Here is a 19,052-nt window from a genome sequence, read left to right as displayed (position 1 = left end):
ATGTGATTGTCCTTTGGAAAGAGGGTCTTTAAAGAGATCATTAAGGTAAAATTGTGGTTCTCCAAGGACAATGGTGCTTCAAGGACAAAGGACGACCCTGCCTGTAAAAGTTGCAGCGTTACACCCCCAACAGGACTCTTACTCGCTCCCCTTACCGTGTTGTGATGGTTACGAAATTCCCTGAGCCCACCTGGGCAACGCCCACCTGGGCAACAGGACCTGGCCCAAATAAGGAAAGGCATCTTGCCTGTCCCACTCCACCCTATAGAAGGAAGGTATATGTGCCTCGACCAATCCATAAATGAAATTTTCACCTCAGACCGTTCCTTTGTTTTCTGGCTATAAAAACTGATCAATAGCACATGTTTGGGCTCGACTCTCCCAGACTACTAAGAAGTCAGCCAGCCCACTGTTCAGGCAGCCACCCCTCCCTCTAATAAATTCTATAATCTTTACATTCTGCCTTTGTGTCTGGAAATTCTTTTCCAACCTGCATTGGGACCACGACAAAAATGACGTCGGGGGGCCCTAATCCAACCTGACTGGTGTCCTTATAAGAACAGGCGATTAGGACACAGACACACACAGAAGAAAGAATGTGAGGACACAGGGAGAAGTCGGCTACCTAGAAGCCAAGGAGAGAGGCCTCAGAAGAAACCAACCCTGCCAACACCTTGGTCTTGGGCTTCTAGCCTCCAGAGCCATGAGAAAATAAATTTTGTTGTTTAAGCCACCCAGTCTGTGGTATTTTGTTATGGTAGCCCTAGCAAACGAATACACCCATTAATAGCAGACTGAATTGTGGTATATTTATACACTATCATAGTAGCACTCTTGTCTCGTATATAATAGTCCCGAACTAAAAATTACCCAAATACCCATCAATAGCAGAATGATAGAGAGCCCAGAAAAAAACCCCACGTGTCAATTAATTTATGACAAAGGAGCCAAGAGTACACGATGAGGAAAGAACAGTCTCTTCAATAAATGGTGTTGGGAAAACTGTATAGCCACATGTAAATGAATGAAATTCATACCACTTCTCCCTTTCCTTACCTTCCAACAATATTACTGCAGCTTTTTTTTAATTGATTCACGCTTCAGTAATGTTTATCCCCAATGGTATCATTACAGTTTTCATTCACGAGTTGCCAAAATATGTGTGTGTGTGTGCGTGTGTGTGTGTGTGTGTGTGTGAAAGACAGAGAGTTTTAAAGTGACCACAATTCACTACACTCCCCACGCTAAGACCACACTTGTCTTCACTGGAAAGGTGGGCTTTGCTTTCTATTATGATGGGCCCCAAGTTCTCTGTTAGACTGATAGGTGGCTGTAATTCATAAATTAAAAAAAAAACCAGACTGCTTTATCTGTGTGCTCATGGAGTAGATTCTCAATAGCCTTTCTTCTCCGAGGCACTAATTGAGAATTCAAGTGGTTTTAGATCCTGATTACTTTATTTAAAAATAATCTCCAACTATACTTCAATTTTAAAAAATCGAGGTTGTAGTAACAACAATAACTACTATCTATTGAGCACTGATTACGTGCCAGGCACTGTGCTAAGCACTTTTCAAGCTTCATAACAACCTAGGAGACGGAGCATCTTATCGATCTCATTTTACAGGTGGCAAAACTGAGACTCTGAGAGGTTCTGTGACTTGCTGTGCTCACGCGTCTGTAAGTGGGAGCTATGCTCCAAATCCCGACATCAGATTCCAAAGTCCACCCATCTTATAGTTGGTAATTAACAAAACTTCCCCTGACCCAGTAGCCCTTGTCTGATAATAAGTACTCTAAGGATGACTACTATCAAGAAAACAGAAAATAACAGGTTGGCAAGGACGTGGAAACACTGGAAACCTTGTGCACTGTTGGGAGGAAAATGTAAAGTGGTGCAACCGCTATGGAAAACACTATGGTGGTTCCTCAAAAAATTAAAAATGGAAAACTACCCTATGATCCAGCAATCCCACTTCTGGATATATATCCAGAAAAACTGAAAGCAAGATTTCAAACTTATACTTGTACACCCATGTTCCTAGCAGCATTAGACAAGGTGACCAAAAGGAGGAAGTAACCTAAATGTCCATTGATAGATGAATGGATAAACAGAACGTAGTCTATCCACACAAAGGAATCTCATTCATCCTTAAGAAAGAAGGCAATTGTGACACATGCTACAATATGGATGAACCTTGAAGACATCATGCTAAGCAAAATAAGTCAGTCACTAGAGGACAAATATTGCATGATTCCAGTTATATAAGATATGTATAGTAGCTAAAGAGAGGCAGAAAGTTCAGTAGTGGTTGCCAGGGGTTGGGGAAAGGAGGAATGGGCAGCGTTGTTTAATGGGTATAGAGTTTCCATTTTGCAAGATGAAAAGAGCTCTGGAGATGGACGGTGGTGTTGGTTACCCGGCGTGAATATACTTAACACTACCGAATTGTATACTTAAAAATGATCAAGGTGGTAAATTTTATGTGATGTGTATTTAACCACAGCTTAAGGGGGGAAAAAAAAAAAAAGCTACTCTGGCTGCTGTAATTCCCTGGCATAGATCTTCAAGGGCTTGGAAATTTCCTAATCACTGGGGTGTGGCCCTCTGCTTGGATCAAAGAGACAATAGACAATCTGAAATGTCTCCAGCCCAGTCTTGTGAGTTAAGCGTTATAAGGGGTAAACGGGTGAGGCAGACATGGCCCTGCCCTCACGGAGCTTACGGTCAGCAGGGGAGATGGGTGTGTAGTTACAGAACACCTTCTCAAGGGAGTCTATGAGGGGTCGCCACACCTGGGAAAATGTGATCTCTCCCTTCATCATGCGGGCGCTGGAACCATCTGGGCCTCCTTTCACGAAAGCTCCATTCAGAAAGCCACTGCAAGACACAAAGAAGCATCAGGAACGTTCAGATGACTTCATCACAACGGCAGGTAGGGGACAGACACCTTGATTTTGGACTTCTAGCCTCCAGAACTGTTGTTGAAGCCACCCAGTCTGTGGTCCTTCGTTCTGGTAACCCTAGGTGATTAATACGCCTCAATTCATATCCATCTCTTATATGTGGTCCTGAGGAGTAGCAGACATAGAGAGAGCAGCTCATTGCCTTCTCGCTTCCCTACATTACAAAACATAAGGTCCCATTCCACTTTCTTGATCATTTCCCACACCCAGTGGTGGCTGAGCTACCCCAGCATGGCTGGCTGGGTGACACCAGCCATATAATGGATGGCACGTACCTGGCATGCACGCACAACTCTGAATCCCTGGCCGACTTTAATAACCCATCGCCACAGCCTATACCACTGCATCCAGACACTGATTTATGATCCTTCTTAGTCCAGTGTCCCAGGCAAATATTTACAATGGACTGGAATCGGCAACCCAGTTAAAAGTATTTACCATTCCCATGTTAAGAGAACAAATATCTGGGAGTTTCGTATCTGATAACAGTCAACAACCTTTTACCTGACTAACCCTCTTGCAGGTAACAATAATCAACTTTAGACAAAACATTAAAAAAATATATATCCCGGGCTTCCCTGGTGGCGCAGTGGTTGAGAGTCCGCCTGCCGATGCAGGGGACACGAGTTCGTGCCCCGGTCCGGGAAGATCCCACATGCCGCGAAGCGGCTGGGCCTGTGAGCCATGGCCGCTGAGCCTGCGCGTCCGGAGCCTGTGCTCCACAACGGGAGAGGCCACAACAGTGAGAGGCCCGCGTACCGCAAAAAACAAAACAAAACAAAAACAAAAACAAAAACAAAAAATATATATATATATATATCCCTACTATCTGTACCCTTGCTCCATTTTCCAGCATCGGCAGTGGCTTTGGCACATCTTTGCCATCAGTTGTCTTTTTTAAAAAAACAGCATTGTTAAATTATGCTTACATAACAGCCAATTCACATGTTCTCAGTGTACGATTCAATGACTTGTAGTAATTTTATAGAGGTGTGCAAATATCACCACATTGCAGTTTTAGAGCATTTCCATCACCTCGAAAAGATCCCTCGTGCCCTTCCCCAGCTGCCGTCCAATTTCAAAGAGCAACATACAGTTCAACTCAACAATCTTGCACTGAGGACCGAAGGCATCAAGGCATTGTGCCAGATGCCGTGATATAAAGATGGAAAAATTTGGATCTATTCTTAGGGAGCTCACAGGAGAACAAGGGAGGCAACACATAAACAAATAACTATTACACAGTGGGTGAGTGAGATGGAAAAGCAAAGGGAAAATTGTTTTTTCTGCCTGAAGATTAGGGGCTGATAAAAGAAGGGAAGTGAAGGAAGAATACAGCTCTAGAGGAAGGAGATGTCAATGACTCTATAGGACAAAAGCAGGCAGTATTTTTTAAAAAGAAGCAATTTGAGATAAGTTGTTGCCATTGGAAAGCATGACTTTCAAATTTTAAGGTTAATAAAAGCAGTGAACAGTGAAATGGCTATTACAGAAAATGAAATTAGTGAATCAGAAGACCCACCAAATTTTCCAAGAACAAAGAGTAAAATGATGAAGCAATTAAAATTAATGTGCAAAAAGATAAGACCTATGGAGGCCAAGTTCCTTCAATAAACAAGAAAAATCACAGAAGGAAAGATCAGAGAAGCGATAGTCAAAGGAATAAGGGGAGAAGATGTCTCTGGGCTGAAGAAAAATCTGAGCTCTCAAATCAAAAGTGTTCGCCAAACACGAGGCTAAATTAATGAAAAAAGAACCACAGCAGGTATAGGGTAGGGAAATGTTTCAAATTCCTGGGATAAGAAAGTATAACAGACAACATTTTGTGTAGAGAAACAGATTATACACAAAAGAAAAACAATTCAGACTGATAACAGCCTTCTATTCTGCAACTTTAAATGTAAGAAGATTGTGGAGTAATACTCAGGAGACACTGAGATAAAAAGATAACAAGAAACAATATGCCCCCAATCCATCCACAGACAACTTACTTTATGTCCAGTGAGGTCCTTTGTTTTAGAGATCTTGGTTGATTTCAATAACTGACCAGTTGGGTCATTTGGTTTTTTCTCTTCCCATGCTTTAAATTCCTGCTCTGGTTTTAAATTCGCCAATAAAGAGTGAGCCCACAAAACCACAGTGGCCCCCACCATGATCCCCAGTAAAAGCAGAATTCGGGCCCATGTGCTCGCTCTCTTTCTCCTCACGTCCTCACTGTGTGGCCGTAGGAGTGCTGTGTGATTTCCAGGTCTTGTAAGTAACAAACCTTTACTTTTTTCCCTGATGACTACTCCTGAAGGGTGTCTTGCAGTCACAGTAAGAACCACAAGGGCTGGTCCGACCACAACGTTGATTATTCATAAGCTGAGAACCACACAAACCACTTTCAGACAGGTAAAACTAATACAATTGTTTGCTATCACGGCTTTCCTGGAAAAAAAATTCAAGAAAGACTTCTAGTCAACTTAAAGATAGATCAAAATAAAAATCTTGAGGACAGGAAAGAGATGGTTTAAAAGAAATGATAACAAACAATTGGAAATGATATTTTTTTAAAATATCATTTACCTTAAAATTAAAAAACAAACGAACAAAAAAAATCTAATGAAAGACGTGTACACTACGTCTTACACTACACTAAAAACTACAAAATTAAGAGAAATTAAAACCCTTGAAAGAGATTAGCGGGGAACCTTCAAGATGGTGGAGGAGTAAGACGCGGAGATCACCTTCCTCCTCACAAATACATCAGAAATACATCTACACGTGGAACAACTCCTACAGAACACCTACTGAACACTGGCAGAAGACCTCAGACCTCCCAAAAGGCAAGAAACTCCCCACGTACCTGGGTAGGGAAAAGATAAAGAAAAAACAGAGACAAAAGAATAGGGACGGGACCCGCACCAGTGGGAGGGAGCTGTGAAGGAGGAAAGGTTTCCACACACTAGGAAGCCCCTTCGCGGGCGGAGACTGCGGGTGGCGGAGGGGGAAAACTTCAGAGCCACGGAGGAGAGCACAGCAACAGGCACGCGGAGGGCAAAGCGGGGAGATTCCCGCACAGATGATCAGGGCCGACCGGCACTCACCAGCCCAAGAGGCTTGTCTGCTCACCCGCCGGGGAAGGCAGGGATGGAAGCTGAGGCTCGGGCTTCGGTCGGAGCGCAGGGAGAGGACTGGGGTTGGCGGCGTGAACACAGCCTGCAGGGGGTTAGTGCGCCACGGCTGGCCGGGAGGGAGTCCAGGGAAAAGTCTGGACCTGCCGAAGCAGCAAGAGACCATTGTTTCGGGGTGTGTGACGAGAGGGGATTCAGAGCACGGCCTAAATGAGCTCCAGAGACGCGTGCGAGCCACGGCTAAAAGCGCAGACCCCAGAGACGGGCATGAGACGCTCAAGCTGCTGCTGCCGCCACCAAGAAGCCTGTGTGTGAGCACAGGTCACTATCCACGCTGCCCCTCCTGGGAGCCTGTGCAGCCCGCCACTGCCAGGGTCCCGGGATCCAGGGACAACTTCCCCGGGAGAACGCACGGCACGCCTCAGGGTGGGGCAACATCACACAGGCCTCTGCCGCCGCAGGCTCGCCCCGCATCCATACCCCTCCCTCTCCCCGGCCTGAGTGAGCCAGAGCCCCCGAATCAGCTGCTCCTTTAACCCCGTCCTGTCTGGGTGCAGAACAGATGCCCTCAGGTGACGTACACGCAGAGGCGGGGCCAAATCCAAAGCTGAGACCCGGGAGCTGTGAGAACAAAGAAGAGAAAGTGAAATCTCTCCCAGCAGCCTCAGAAGCAGCGGATTAAAGTTCCACAATCAACTTGATGTACCCTGCATCTGTGGAATGCATGAATAGACAACGAATCATCCCAAATCGAGGAGGTGGACTTTGGGAGCAACTGTAGACTTGGGGTTTGCTTTCTGCATCTAATTTGTTTCTGGTTTTATGCTTATCTTAGTTTAGTATTTAAAGTTTATTATCATTGGTAGATTTGTTTACTGATTTGGTTGCTCTCTTCTTTTTTTAAAATTTTATAAATATATATTTTTCCTCCTTTTTCTCTTTTTGTGAGTGTGTATGGGTACACTTCTTTGTGTGATTTTGTCTGTATAGCTTTGCTTTTACCATTTGTCCTAGGGTTCTGTCTGTCCATTTTTTTTTTTTTTGTATAGTTTTTAGCACTTGTTATCACTGGTGGATTTGTTTTTTTGGTTTGGTTGCTCTCTTGTTTCTATTTTTTTAATACTTTTTTCTTTTTAATACTTTTTTCTTTTTTAATAACTTTATTTTATTTTTCCTTCTGTCTGTCTGTCTTTTTTTTTTTTCTTTCTCCCTTTTCTTTTGAGCCGTGTGGCTGACAGGGTCTTGGTGCTCCGGCTGGGTGTCAGGCCTGAGCCTCTGAGGTGGGAGAGCCTAGTTCAGGACATTGCTCCACCAGAGACCTCCTGGCCCATGTAATATCAAACAGTGAAAGCTCTCCCAGAGATCTCCATCTCAACGCTAAGACCCAGCTCCACTCAATGACCAGCAAGCTACAGTGCTGGACACCCTATGTCACACAACTAGCAAGACAGGAACACAACCCCACCCATTAGCACATAGGCTGTCTAAAATCATAAGGTCACAGACACCCCAAAACACACCCCCAAAAAACACCTGGACATGGTCCTGCTCACCAGAAAGACAAGATCCAGCTTCATCCACCAGAACACAGGCACCAGGCCCCTCCACCAGAACACAGGCACCAGGCCCCTCCACCAGGAAGCCTACACAACCCACTGAACCAACCTTAGCCACTGGGGACAGACACCAAAAACAATGGGAACTATGAACCTGCAGCCTGTGAAAAAGAGACCCCAAATACAGTAAGTTAAGCAAAATGAGAAGACAGAAAAACACACAGCAGATGAAGGAGCAAGAAAAAAACCCACCAGACCAAATAAATGAAGAGGAAAGAGGCAATCTACCTGAAAAAGAATTCAGAGTAATGATAGTAAAGATGATCCAACATCTTGTAAATAGAATGGAGAAAATACAAGAAACGTTTAACAAGGACCTAGAAGAACTAAAGAGCAAACAAACAATGATGAACGATACAATAAAAAATTAAAAATTCTCTAGAAGGAATCAATAGCAGAAGAACTGAGGCAGAAGAACGGATAAGTGACCTGGAGGATAAAATTGTGGAAATAACTACCACAGAGCAGAATAAAGAAAAAAGAATGAAAAGAATTGAGGACAGTCTCAGAAACCTCTGGGACAATATTAAACGCACCAACATTCGAATTATAGGGGTCCCAGAAGAAGAGGAGGAAAAAAAAAGGGACTGAGAAAATATTTGAAGAGATTATAGTTGAAAACTTCCCTAATATGGGAAAGGAAATAGCCAAGTCCAGGAAGTGCAGAGAGTCCCATACAGGATAAATCCAAGGAGAAACACACCAAGACATATTAATCAAACTATCAAAAATTAAATACAAAGAAAAAGTATTAAAAGCAGCAAGGGAAAGGCAACAAATAACATACAAGGGAATCCCCATAAGGTTAACAGCTGATCTTTCAGCAGAAACTCTGCAAGCCAGAAGGGAGTGGCAGGACATATTTAAAGTGATAAAAGGGAAAAACCTACATCATCAAACTCTACCCAGAAAGGATCTCATTCAGATTCGACAGAGAAATTAAAAGCTTTACAGACAACCAAAAGCTAAGAGAATTCAGTACCACCAAACCAGCTTTACAACAAAGGCTAAAGGAACTTCTCTAGGCAGGAAACACAAGAGAAGGAAAAGACCTACAATAACAAATCCAAAACAATTAAGAAAATGGTAATAGGAACATACATGTTGATAACTACCTTAAATGTAAATGGTTTAAATGTTCCAACCAAAAGACATAGACTGGCTGAATGGACACAAAATCAAGACCCATATATGTGCTGTCTACAAGACACCCACTTCAGACCTAGGGACACATACAGACGGAAAGTGAGGGGATGGAAAAAGATATTCTATGCAAATGGAAATCAAAAGAAAGCTGGAGTAGCAATTCTCATATCAGACAAAATAGACTTTAAAATAAAGACTATTACAAGAGACAAAGAAGGACACTACATAATGATCAAGGGATCAATCCTAGAAGAAGATATAACAATTGCAAATATATATGCACCCAACATAGGAGCACCTCAATACATAAGGCAAATACTAACAGCCATAAAAGGGGAAATCGACAGTAACACAATCATAGTAGGGGACTTTAACACCCCACTTTCACCTATGGACAGATCAACCAAAATGAAAATAAAGAAGGAAACTCAAGCTTTAAATGATACATTAAACAAGATGGACCTAAAACTGACCATTTTAACCACTTTTAAGTGTACAGATCAGTGCCATTAAGTACCCTGTTGTGCAACCATCACCACTATCCATCTCCAGAACTTCTTCGTCTTCCTATCTTTACAACCTAAAATTTTGAACCCATTAAACAATACTCCTCTTTCTCCCTCCCAGCCATCATTTTAAATCAGATTATATTGCATACATTTTGTATCCTCCTCAATCATCCAGAAAACATTAGTTGTATATGAAATTTAATCTTACACTGTTTACTATCATCGTTACTAGTGATTTTTGCACACCTGAACTCTTGAGACTCAACCATTATATCTAGAATTCAATCGTTGTTCCCCAAAGGGAATCTTCACCTACTGAATACATACATTCATAGCTAATAATGTACAGCTGACCCTTGAACAACACTGGGGTTTAGGGCACTGACCCTCTGCAAAAATCCCTGTATAACCCATAGTTGGCCCTCTGACTACGTGGTTCCTCAAAATCCTTGGATTTGACCAACCTCAGATAGTGTGGTACTGTAGTATTCACTACTGAAAACAAACAAAAAAACCAATGTACTAGTGGACCTGCGCAGTTCAAACTTGTGTTGTTCAAGGGTCAACTGTATTAGGCAAAGGAGCTGGAAGCAGCAGATTTGTCTCATGATAAAACTGGAAGCAAAGTAATCTACCTGCCTGGGGAAAGTTCTGGTGAGAGTGAGCACGAGAGGCTGGAAGGAAGGATGGTTAAGTAACCTGGCTGTGGCAGTGTGGGGCAGAAATGTTATTATTGTTTCCACCCCAACTGGCCAATAGCAGATGGGTGTACTGCGATTCAATCCTGACACTACCTGTCCAGAGTTAGCACAGACCCCACAGGTTGAAGGCAAGTCTTCCACAGACCTGCCCTCACGTCAGGCACCAGCTGCAGTCTCAGGGGTTCTCCAGGCCACCCATACTTCTGACCATCTGGCTACAAATTTGGGGGTTCCCACAACCCTCCAGTTCTGATAATTCACTAGAACAACTTACAGAACACTGAAAAGTGTTACTTACTTTTAAGTTTTACTATTAAGTTTTATTTTAAAGAATACACAGGAGGCAAGGTCTGCGAGGGCGCACAGGGCATCGGGGCCCTCTCGCCATGAAATCAGGGCACATCATCCTCCTGGCAAACTGATGCGGTCACCAACCAGGAAGCTCCACTGAGCCTCAGTGTACAGAGATTTTATTGGGGCTTCATTAGGCATGATTGATTAACTCATTGGCTACATGTCTGAACTAAATCCCCAGGGTTCTCCCCTCCCTAGAGCTCTGGCAGGTACAAAGTCTCAAACCTCTAATCACAGAGATGGGCCTTTCTGGTGACCAGCCCGCATTAGGAAGCTCTGCAGAGCCTCCCACCAGGTGAGTAACCTCATTAGCACAACAAAGACACACTGATCGCTCAGGAAATCCCAAGGGTTTTTAGAAGCTCTGTACTAGGAACCCAGGACAAACACCAGACAAATTCATCATTATATTGATAGGAAAAACACAGGTAGCAATGAACATGTCTGCTGACAGAAAAGATTATGTTAATAGTAGGAGTTACTATATATGCATATTAAAAAAACAAAAGTAATCTTAAGGAGAACGAGAAACAAAATGTATCAGTAAGAAGACTAGAAACAAGATGTTTCCCCAAGGGAAGCTGGAAGAAAAGAACTTGATCAACCCAACCAAAGATGGGAAAAAGAAGGGAGAAAAAAAGAAGTAGCAGAAGAGATGGTAAGTGGAAAACATAAATCATGGTAGAAATCACGAATTCCTAGAAACCAAGAAGAAAGTGACAATCCAATACAAAAATGGGCAAATGGTATAAACAGGTAAACACCAAAGGAAAAAATACAAATAGCCAACAACAATGAACAGTGGAGAGGAAAATGCAGACTGATACAAGGTAATGTTTTTCCTTCATCTGACTGGCCAAAGTTTAAAAGGGTTGGGACTTCCCCGGTGGCGCAGTGGTTAAGAATCCGCCTGCCAATGCAGGGGACACGGGTTTCAGCCCTGGTCTGGGAAGATCCTACATGCCGTGGTGCAACTAAGCTGGTGAGCCACAACTACTAAGCCTGCACTCCAGAGCCTGCAAGCCACAACTACTGAAACCCGCATGCCACAACTGCACCTAGAGCCCATGCTCTGCCCAAGCCACCGCAATGAGAACCCTCTGCACCGCAATGAAGAATAGGCCCCGCTCGCTGCAACTAGAGAAAGCCTGTGTGCAGCAATTAAGACCCAACACAGCCAAAAATAAATAAAGAAATAAATTTATTTAAAAAAAAAAGGGTTTAAGAGAACCATCTCCTCTGCAGGGAGGATCTGGGCTGGCCTTCTCATGCAATGTCGGGACAGGTACAGCATTTTTTGAACAGCTTGGCAGGATCTGTCAATATTTTAAATGTAAATACATACACTTTTACTTGGCAACTCCACTTTTAGAAAACTACCCTACAGAAACATTAGTGACATTATTTGTAACAGTGACAACTAACAAATAAATAAATGTCCACCAACAGGGAAAAATGGTTAAATAAATTACAGCACTTCCGTATTGTGGAATACTAAGGAGTGGTTAAAAAGAGCAAGGTAGATCTATGTAAATGGACACAAAAGATATCCAACTGTCGAATGAAAGCTAAAATTACGTAAAAAAATGAAAACCTAGAACAATATATGTTCTATGATTCTATTGTTTTTTTTTTTAACCTACTTGTCTACCAATCTACCTACCTACCACTCTATGCGTAAATGTGTCTGTAAATTCATATAAATAAGTGACAGGCTGACGATCCCTTATTTGAAACCTCAGAACTACGTGAGTTTCAAAAGTCAGAATCTTTCCGATTGTTAAGGTAAAATGGGGGCTATACCACACATTAAGTACCCTCTCCCGGAGAGCCTGCAGCAGCCTTCATCATCAAACTCATTAATATGTTTACAGTGAGATGTGTGACTATTTACAGTAGTAGGATAGATAGTGGTAAGCCTCATGCTTGTTCAGATCAGACTTGCTACCACATGAAGACAGGTCGGATTTCACTGCCCCAAAATTATGAAACCAAACAAACGAAACCCTTGGTTTTGGATAAATGAACTATGTGTCAACTAAGATGATATCTGGGATGGGGAAAGGAACAAGGAAAGGTGAAGAGGCACTGACCTTTCCTGTTCTACATTATTCTGTTCATTTGAATATATTCATAATAAGAATGCATTTCTGTTATCAGTTGTCAAATTAAAACCCATATGTAAAATTAAAAATGAGGAAAGATGCTTCAGACAGTACAGAGAAGCCCAGAGGTGCAAAGAGCAACCCCAAATCTGGGAACTGCCCCAGAAGCTCCTGGAAACATTCAATAAATATTTCCTGAAACAGCACACAGGATATGAGTAGGAAGTTCTGCTTCTCAAATACTCTTTCTGTATTGGCTGGTCACTTGTTTCTCGTGCTCAGAAAACGTTCACTGAGCAGTGCATATGGCGAGCACCTCAAGTTCTAGGGTCAACATTTTTGAAAGAAACTGACACTTTAATCATTCCAAGGGTTCAGTCAGTCCAGTGGTGCCAGGCAGACCGTCCACGAGGCTGGGTGAGAAGGTATTAAATGCAGCACACGATGACTGTCTACAGGTCAGATCTGGATCTCAGGGAACCATCCTGGTTCCTCCAGATCATGTCAGCCGCCGTTGCCAAGGCACCACCATCTCCAGCAAGCACACCCTCCGTGGCCTCTGCTCTGGAGGACCACAGATGAGACTGGAGCTCCCTCTCCCTGCTTCCCCTGTATGATGCTGGAGGAATCTGCATCCCTCTGTTTCACCCCAGGTATTCAACAATCTCTCCACTGCTGGAGTTCAGCACAGCCACTGGCCCCCGCACCACCTTGTCCTCAGGCAGGTATTGACAGATGTCTGGGCCCTCACCCCCTAATCCACTCTCAGCTTCAACACCAGCCTCTCACAGGCTTCCTCTGTCCCCTGCAGCCTGGATTCTTCATCTTCATCTTCGTCTTCCATGCCAGTGACCCTGCAAACTCCTAGCTCAAGAAGGTCTCGTCTGCTTCTGTTCCAGTCTCCACCGGGCTTCACCATCTCTCCACACTGTTCCCCCTTCCAGCTGCCAAACTCTCAAATCTTAAACCGGGAGCGGTGGCCTCTTTCCTCTTGCCGATGTACTTGATCCATCACCGCAGCTGATTGTGAGCAACAATTATTTTACTACATCTCCACCCCAGCTCAACTCAGAGTCAACTGCTATCAAATTAGGTACGCACTCAGCCTGACCTTCGCGTGGTGCTACAATGCAGGCCCAGCCAACTTCCTCACTTCCCTCTCATGCCTTCCCTCCTGTCTGGCTAGGCTGGAATATTCAGTGTTTTGTGAACTCTCCTTGCTTTCCACCTCCCAGCCTTTGCTCACCTGGAAAGTCCTCCCTTCACATCTCTCCTCATCAGCATCCTATCAGTCTTCTCAGGGTCTGCCTCTGGTTCCTGATTCCCCCTGATCAGACCTAATCTCTCCCTCCTTTGAAGCAACTAAGAACTGTGTACCTCTCATGGCACTGCCTTCATTTTGAACTATGGCACCTGTGGATGTCTGAGTTTTTATACCAGATAGCAGGCAAGTTGGAAATGCCCAGTGCAAGGTAGGCCCTTGAGGCTCACTGTCTGAATTCACACCTTCATGGTTAGTTCACAGACTCCATAGGCTAATAAGGTCAAAGTCACAGACTCTGACCTCCTGGGGTCAGCTAGGTTTGCTATAACCTGTTTATGGCTTCTGGGAACAATCGTGACCGTGGTCACAGGGAGAATGTGTGAGTCAGTGTCACACTAGATGAACGAAATATGCCCCAAAATCACTCTGAATGTGCATGAGACTTTAATAAATAAAAAGATGTATCAGGAACACAGTTACCCACCCACCTTACACGTCATCTAATGTAACTAGCACAATAATTTCTGGGGGAGGCGTTTTCTTATTTTAAGACTAACACTAAGGTCTCAGTTGAGTTGACTAAGTCAGGTTAAGCAAGGTCACCCAACGCTAAGTGTTAGAATTGAGATTTTAACCTGGGTCTGACTCAGAGACCAGTGCTCTTTGAAATTCCCCACATCTGTAAACTTGTACACTTGTGACCTGTGTACTCACAAATATACTCTCAAGTATATTCTCTGGTATACTCACAAGTATACTTGTGACTTATATATTCACAAGTCATGTTCACTCCCACATTGACGAGGTCACAGGTACAAACATATCTCATATTGTAGCTTACTCTCTTTTTATGTCTTTAAAAAAAATAAAATTTATGGGCCAAAAAAAAATAAAGTGAAACAACACCGTGGTTAAAAGAGCTTCCAGGAAATGCAATCAAAACCATAGTGAGATATCACTTCATATCTGTTAGAATGGCTATTATCAAAAAGACAAGCAATAATGTGTGTTGGCAAGGATGTGGAGAAAGGGAAACCTTTGTACAGCGCCGACTGGAATGTAAATTGGTGCAGCCAGAGGGATATTTTGGTATATTTCTTCCAGGCATTTTCAACATGTAGCTTTTTTCCATAGTTGAAAAATAGTTTTTCCATAGTTTCCATGTTGTATAAATAGTTGTACACTCTGGTGGGTTAGTTTTTTTGCACTTATTGTAACAGATATTTTCTGATGTCACTGAAATCTCTTCCTGAACGTCACGTTTACTGGTGATGCTTCCTTGTCTACCATTTTCCAGTGCTTAGGCTTTGGGGCCGTTTCTGGTTTGCTGTTATAATGTGCAGGGCACAGGACTTTTTTCTCTAGAAACCTCAGCTTAGGTCTTTAAGATCCATTCCATTACAGAGAAGTAAGCGGGCAGCAGTCAGCTCGCGGAGCAATTTCTCTTACTTTAAGAAAAGCTTTCAGGGGCTTCCCTGGTGGCGCAGTGGTTGAGAGTCCGCCTGCCGATGCAGGGCACCCGGTCCGGGAAGATCCCACATGCCGCGGAGCGGCTGGGCCTGTGAGCCATGGCCGCCGAGCCTGCGCGTCCGGAGCCTGCGCGTCCGGAGCCTGCGCGTCGGGAGCCTGCGCGTCCGGAGCCTGTGCTCCGCAACGGGAGAGGCTACAACAGTGAGAGGCCCACGTACCACACACAAAAAAAGAAAAGCTTTCAATATAAAGGTCAATTTTGGAGTCCTTAGAGAGATTTAAATAATCAGCATTCAGAAAGACAGTGGATCTAGTTACACACACTGGTACTTTAGGGTCGAGTAATTGTTTTAACCTTTCACCTAGCGCTCTCGCCCTACAGCAATCTGAAACCAGGGCTGGGAGTCCCGAAACGCAACTTCTCCCAGGGCTCGCGCTCCTGCCGCCCGGACACACCCGCGCAGGCTTCTGAGTGCGGGCAGCGGCCCGGGTCCCCTTACCTGGGCAGCGCCAGCTCCTCCTCCGCACGGTCCCAGGAGCTGGCGAGCGAGGGCAGCGCCAGGACCCCGTCCAGGTCGAACACGGCAGCACGCAGCGCCATGACTGCCTGCACCTCAGCCTTCCACCCAAGTACAGACCGCTGCGAGGAGATGGACGAAGGCCGGGGCGCGGGACCAGAGTGGCGAGCCGACGGGGCCTCCCAAATCGAGTTCGGCCCCGCCCAAGCCCCCTGTCCTGGCCCCGGCTCCGCCCCTGCCCCGGCTTCCGCCCCGCCCTCTGTTCTGGCCCCGGCGCCCCCAACCCCCTTGCCCTGGCCTCCGCCTCGCCCCCTGTCCCGGACTTGACCACGCCCCACAGCCGCCCCAACCCCTCGTCTTGGTGCCGCCGGCGTTTCGTCCCACCGGGCTTCACTTGATGTACCCGCACCCACCGCGGCCCGGGCTCCATCTCCACCGCCTCCCGGCGCCTGGACCTGGGGCTAGAATCTCACTTCGGCCCGGAGAGAAAGGGGGCCTGAGAAAGAGCCAGAGGCCACAGACCCTTGAGAGAGAGAGAGAGAGGCCAAAAGTTTCTTCATTAAATATTTGGATCCTCTATATTCGTTTTGGTTGTCATATCTAGTAAAGTAATAGCTTTGTTGCCCTTCTTTTCTAGATTCTGTACATATAGTTACAGGTCTGTCACTATCCTGACCGTGAGCCTCTAGTCACACTCTTCTTTGTCAAAGCAAAATGTATTTCTAGAATAAAATATCATGCTCCAGGTATTGTATGCCGACCCAGAATACGTCCATCCCAGTCTCTTGTGAAATGAAGTTTAGAAGGAATAAATGTGAACTATGATTACCCCTTTGTACAGCCTTCTTGTACTAATGCTGCCTAAAAAGGTTTGAGCTTTGTTTTAAACCACACTCTTGGCTCATTTGTGTTTCTGGAAAACCTAAGCCTTAGGAGTGTCCGAGCTGTGCTTGCAAATGGGTTGTTGGACTCTTGGTGCCTTTGTAGTCAGCTCCATGAATTAAAACATACTCCTGGCCTGATGTTCCAACTTGCCATGAGCACAGCTCAGGACATAGGTGCCGAAGACCTCCCTCCCTCCTTCACAGCGTCATCTGTGAATTTACCCAAGATATTTTCCCCCTTTAGCTAGAAGAGATAGATACCTGCTGAAATCAAGAAAGACTTGATCTACCAACCATCAATCTGATCGACAAAAGAAATGAGTCTGCCTTGAGGTGTCTTGTTCTAGTGAACCAGGACCACACTTGCTTCTCTTGCTTTATAACCTCTTCTGGGATTGTGCCTGAGACAGTTAGTGTTTTCTGAGATCCGCTCCTGAGAAGCAGGAAATAATTAACCACACCAAATGTTGTAGAAATAACTGAAAAAAAAATTCGATATTGCACCTGGACGACGCTGGGTGACCTGTTTCAGAACACTTTCAGTGGAGTTTTTGGAGATAGATGCTAGATTACCCTAGATTTGAAGACTGAGTCAGGGTTAAAGTGAATACATACAGTAGTCACTCAAGAAGTTGGTGATCTCAAAAGTAAAATTGAGTTAAAAAAAAGAAAGCAAATGACAGCCTGCTTATGTAGTATGAAACCACTTAAATTGAAATCTCCAGTTTAGGCTTCCCTTTACCTCCACACTTGCATATGCAATTTCTTATTCAGCACTTCCTCATGAATATCTCATAGGTTATCTCGAATTTTTCATGACTGAAACAGAACTCTGGCTGCATTCCCACCTCCCAAGCCTGCTCCTGGTCTTACTAAAGGGCCTTCCCTTCCAGTTGCTCAATTCAAAGAACTTGGACCCCTGGTTTCCAGCTAGCCCCTGTGTCCTTGAACTCAGTCCCAGTGGTGGCCAGCTGATTGGGGCAGAGGTGACAGCTTCCACATCCGTGGTGGTGTTTTTCTGGGAGACTTTCTTAAAGGCCCAGTCTGAGGCTCACTACGCCATTCTTTTCAAAGATTTTGCAGGTTCCTAATTTCCTGTATTCAATCTCTCCCTATTTAAATTAACTAGAGTGATTTCTGTTGCCTGACTGGTGCAGTACTGTTTAGGAATACATGTATGTGTTTGTAAAATGTAGCGAAGTGAAGAGAAAGGTCACACTGACCGAACTGGATTTTATAAATCCCCCTTAAAAAAAAAAAAGAAACTTAGAATATGAGACTCCACTTTAGATGGAAATCATCTTTGGTGAAATTATGGAGCTGTCTTCCGGACCTTTGTTTATTCCTGGGCTGTAAACTATAGCACCTGGTGAGTTACAGAGCTTCCTGGATGAATTGCTGAGGCAAAGATTAGAGGTCTCGACTGCATTTTATTGTGCTCTGCTCTTTGTCATGGGTCATTGTCCCGCTGTGCTTTCTGCCACCCAAGGTACGGGAAGATGAGAGCTCACTCAGCTGGGCTATGGAAAAGGGATATCTTTTTGAAATGTACATCCTAACCCTTATGTTTGCTAATTTGAATATTTATAAAATTTGTTTTAGGTGATAGCACGGATTCATAAAACATGGCTAATGTAGTCGTGAAAATTCAGAAGTTACGTCTGCCGTCAGTCACTAAATTTGTATTGAACTCATTACACTGAACTCATTAGATTTCGTGTTGGATTTCCTGCCCCTGCTACCCCTTCCCACCTCCTGCTAGGCCTTGGTTTTCCAACGCTACTTTAACACTCTGTTTAATTCCTAGCGGTTGAGAGAGAGGTTCACACTGCTGCTTCTCCTGCTGTAGGTGTTTGAATCAACCTTAAAGTTGTCTCAAGCTGTTTTCTAAACCCACATTCCACCTGAAGCTTTGTCTTTCTTTCGTGCAGCAAATGAATTTCTTTTATTCATTCAACAAATATGTAGGGAGCACCTGCTATGTGCCACGTGCTTTCTCGGCAATTGGGATTCATTGGTAAATAAAACAGACAAAAAATAGAGATGACCAAGAAGTTTCCATTTTAGTGGAATGATGAATTCAAGGAGTTGCCAGTTGTTTATGGGACAATGAGAAAAATGAGACAGGGAATATTGATAGTGGCTACTCGTCGTGTTTCTTCTTTGTCATTGTTTTGGCTGCCAACACCTATAACCTCTTGCTACATTTGGAAAATTCTGCCCCGTAGTGGACATCTATCATTCAGAGATGCACAATGTCCTTCAAACATCGCTCTAATTTAATATCTCACATTTTGAGTTTTACCTTCTTAAGGTAGCCTCCGCAAACACCACGTTAGCTGGGCTCCCTTAACACTGATCACGTGACAGGGGCTCTGCCAGTCACGTGAGAGTTGGGTATG

General features: G+C 44.2%; 1 protein-coding gene across 9 annotated transcripts in view; it reads right to left on the bottom strand.

Annotated features, from left to right (window-relative positions):
* EPHX2 (epoxide hydrolase 2) overlaps positions 1-15,993 on the bottom strand; it is a 66,414-nt gene extending 50,421 nt beyond the window's left edge. For all 9 annotated transcript variants that reach the window (XR_009564405.1, XR_009564407.1, XR_009564406.1 and 6 more), the window contains exons 1-2: positions 15,749-15,993; positions 2,797-2,881 (exon numbers count right to left, since the gene is read on the bottom strand). Coding sequence is in view for 5 of the 9 variants with exons in the window: in XM_060301287.2 (XP_060157270.1) it covers positions 2,797-2,881; positions 15,749-15,849 (186 nt within the window). In the remaining 4 variants the exon portion in view is untranslated. The remainder of the gene's footprint in view (positions 1-2,796; positions 2,882-15,748) is intronic.
* Positions 15,994-19,052: the final 3,059 nt, after the last annotated feature.

The sequence above is a fragment of the Globicephala melas genome, chromosome 6, assembly GCF_963455315.2.
Source record: "Globicephala melas chromosome 6, mGloMel1.2, whole genome shotgun sequence".
Lineage (NCBI taxonomy): Eukaryota > Metazoa > Chordata > Mammalia > Artiodactyla > Delphinidae > Globicephala > Globicephala melas.
The sequence above is the reverse complement of the archived record's forward strand: the minus strand, read 5'-3'. Positions and strand labels throughout refer to the sequence as shown.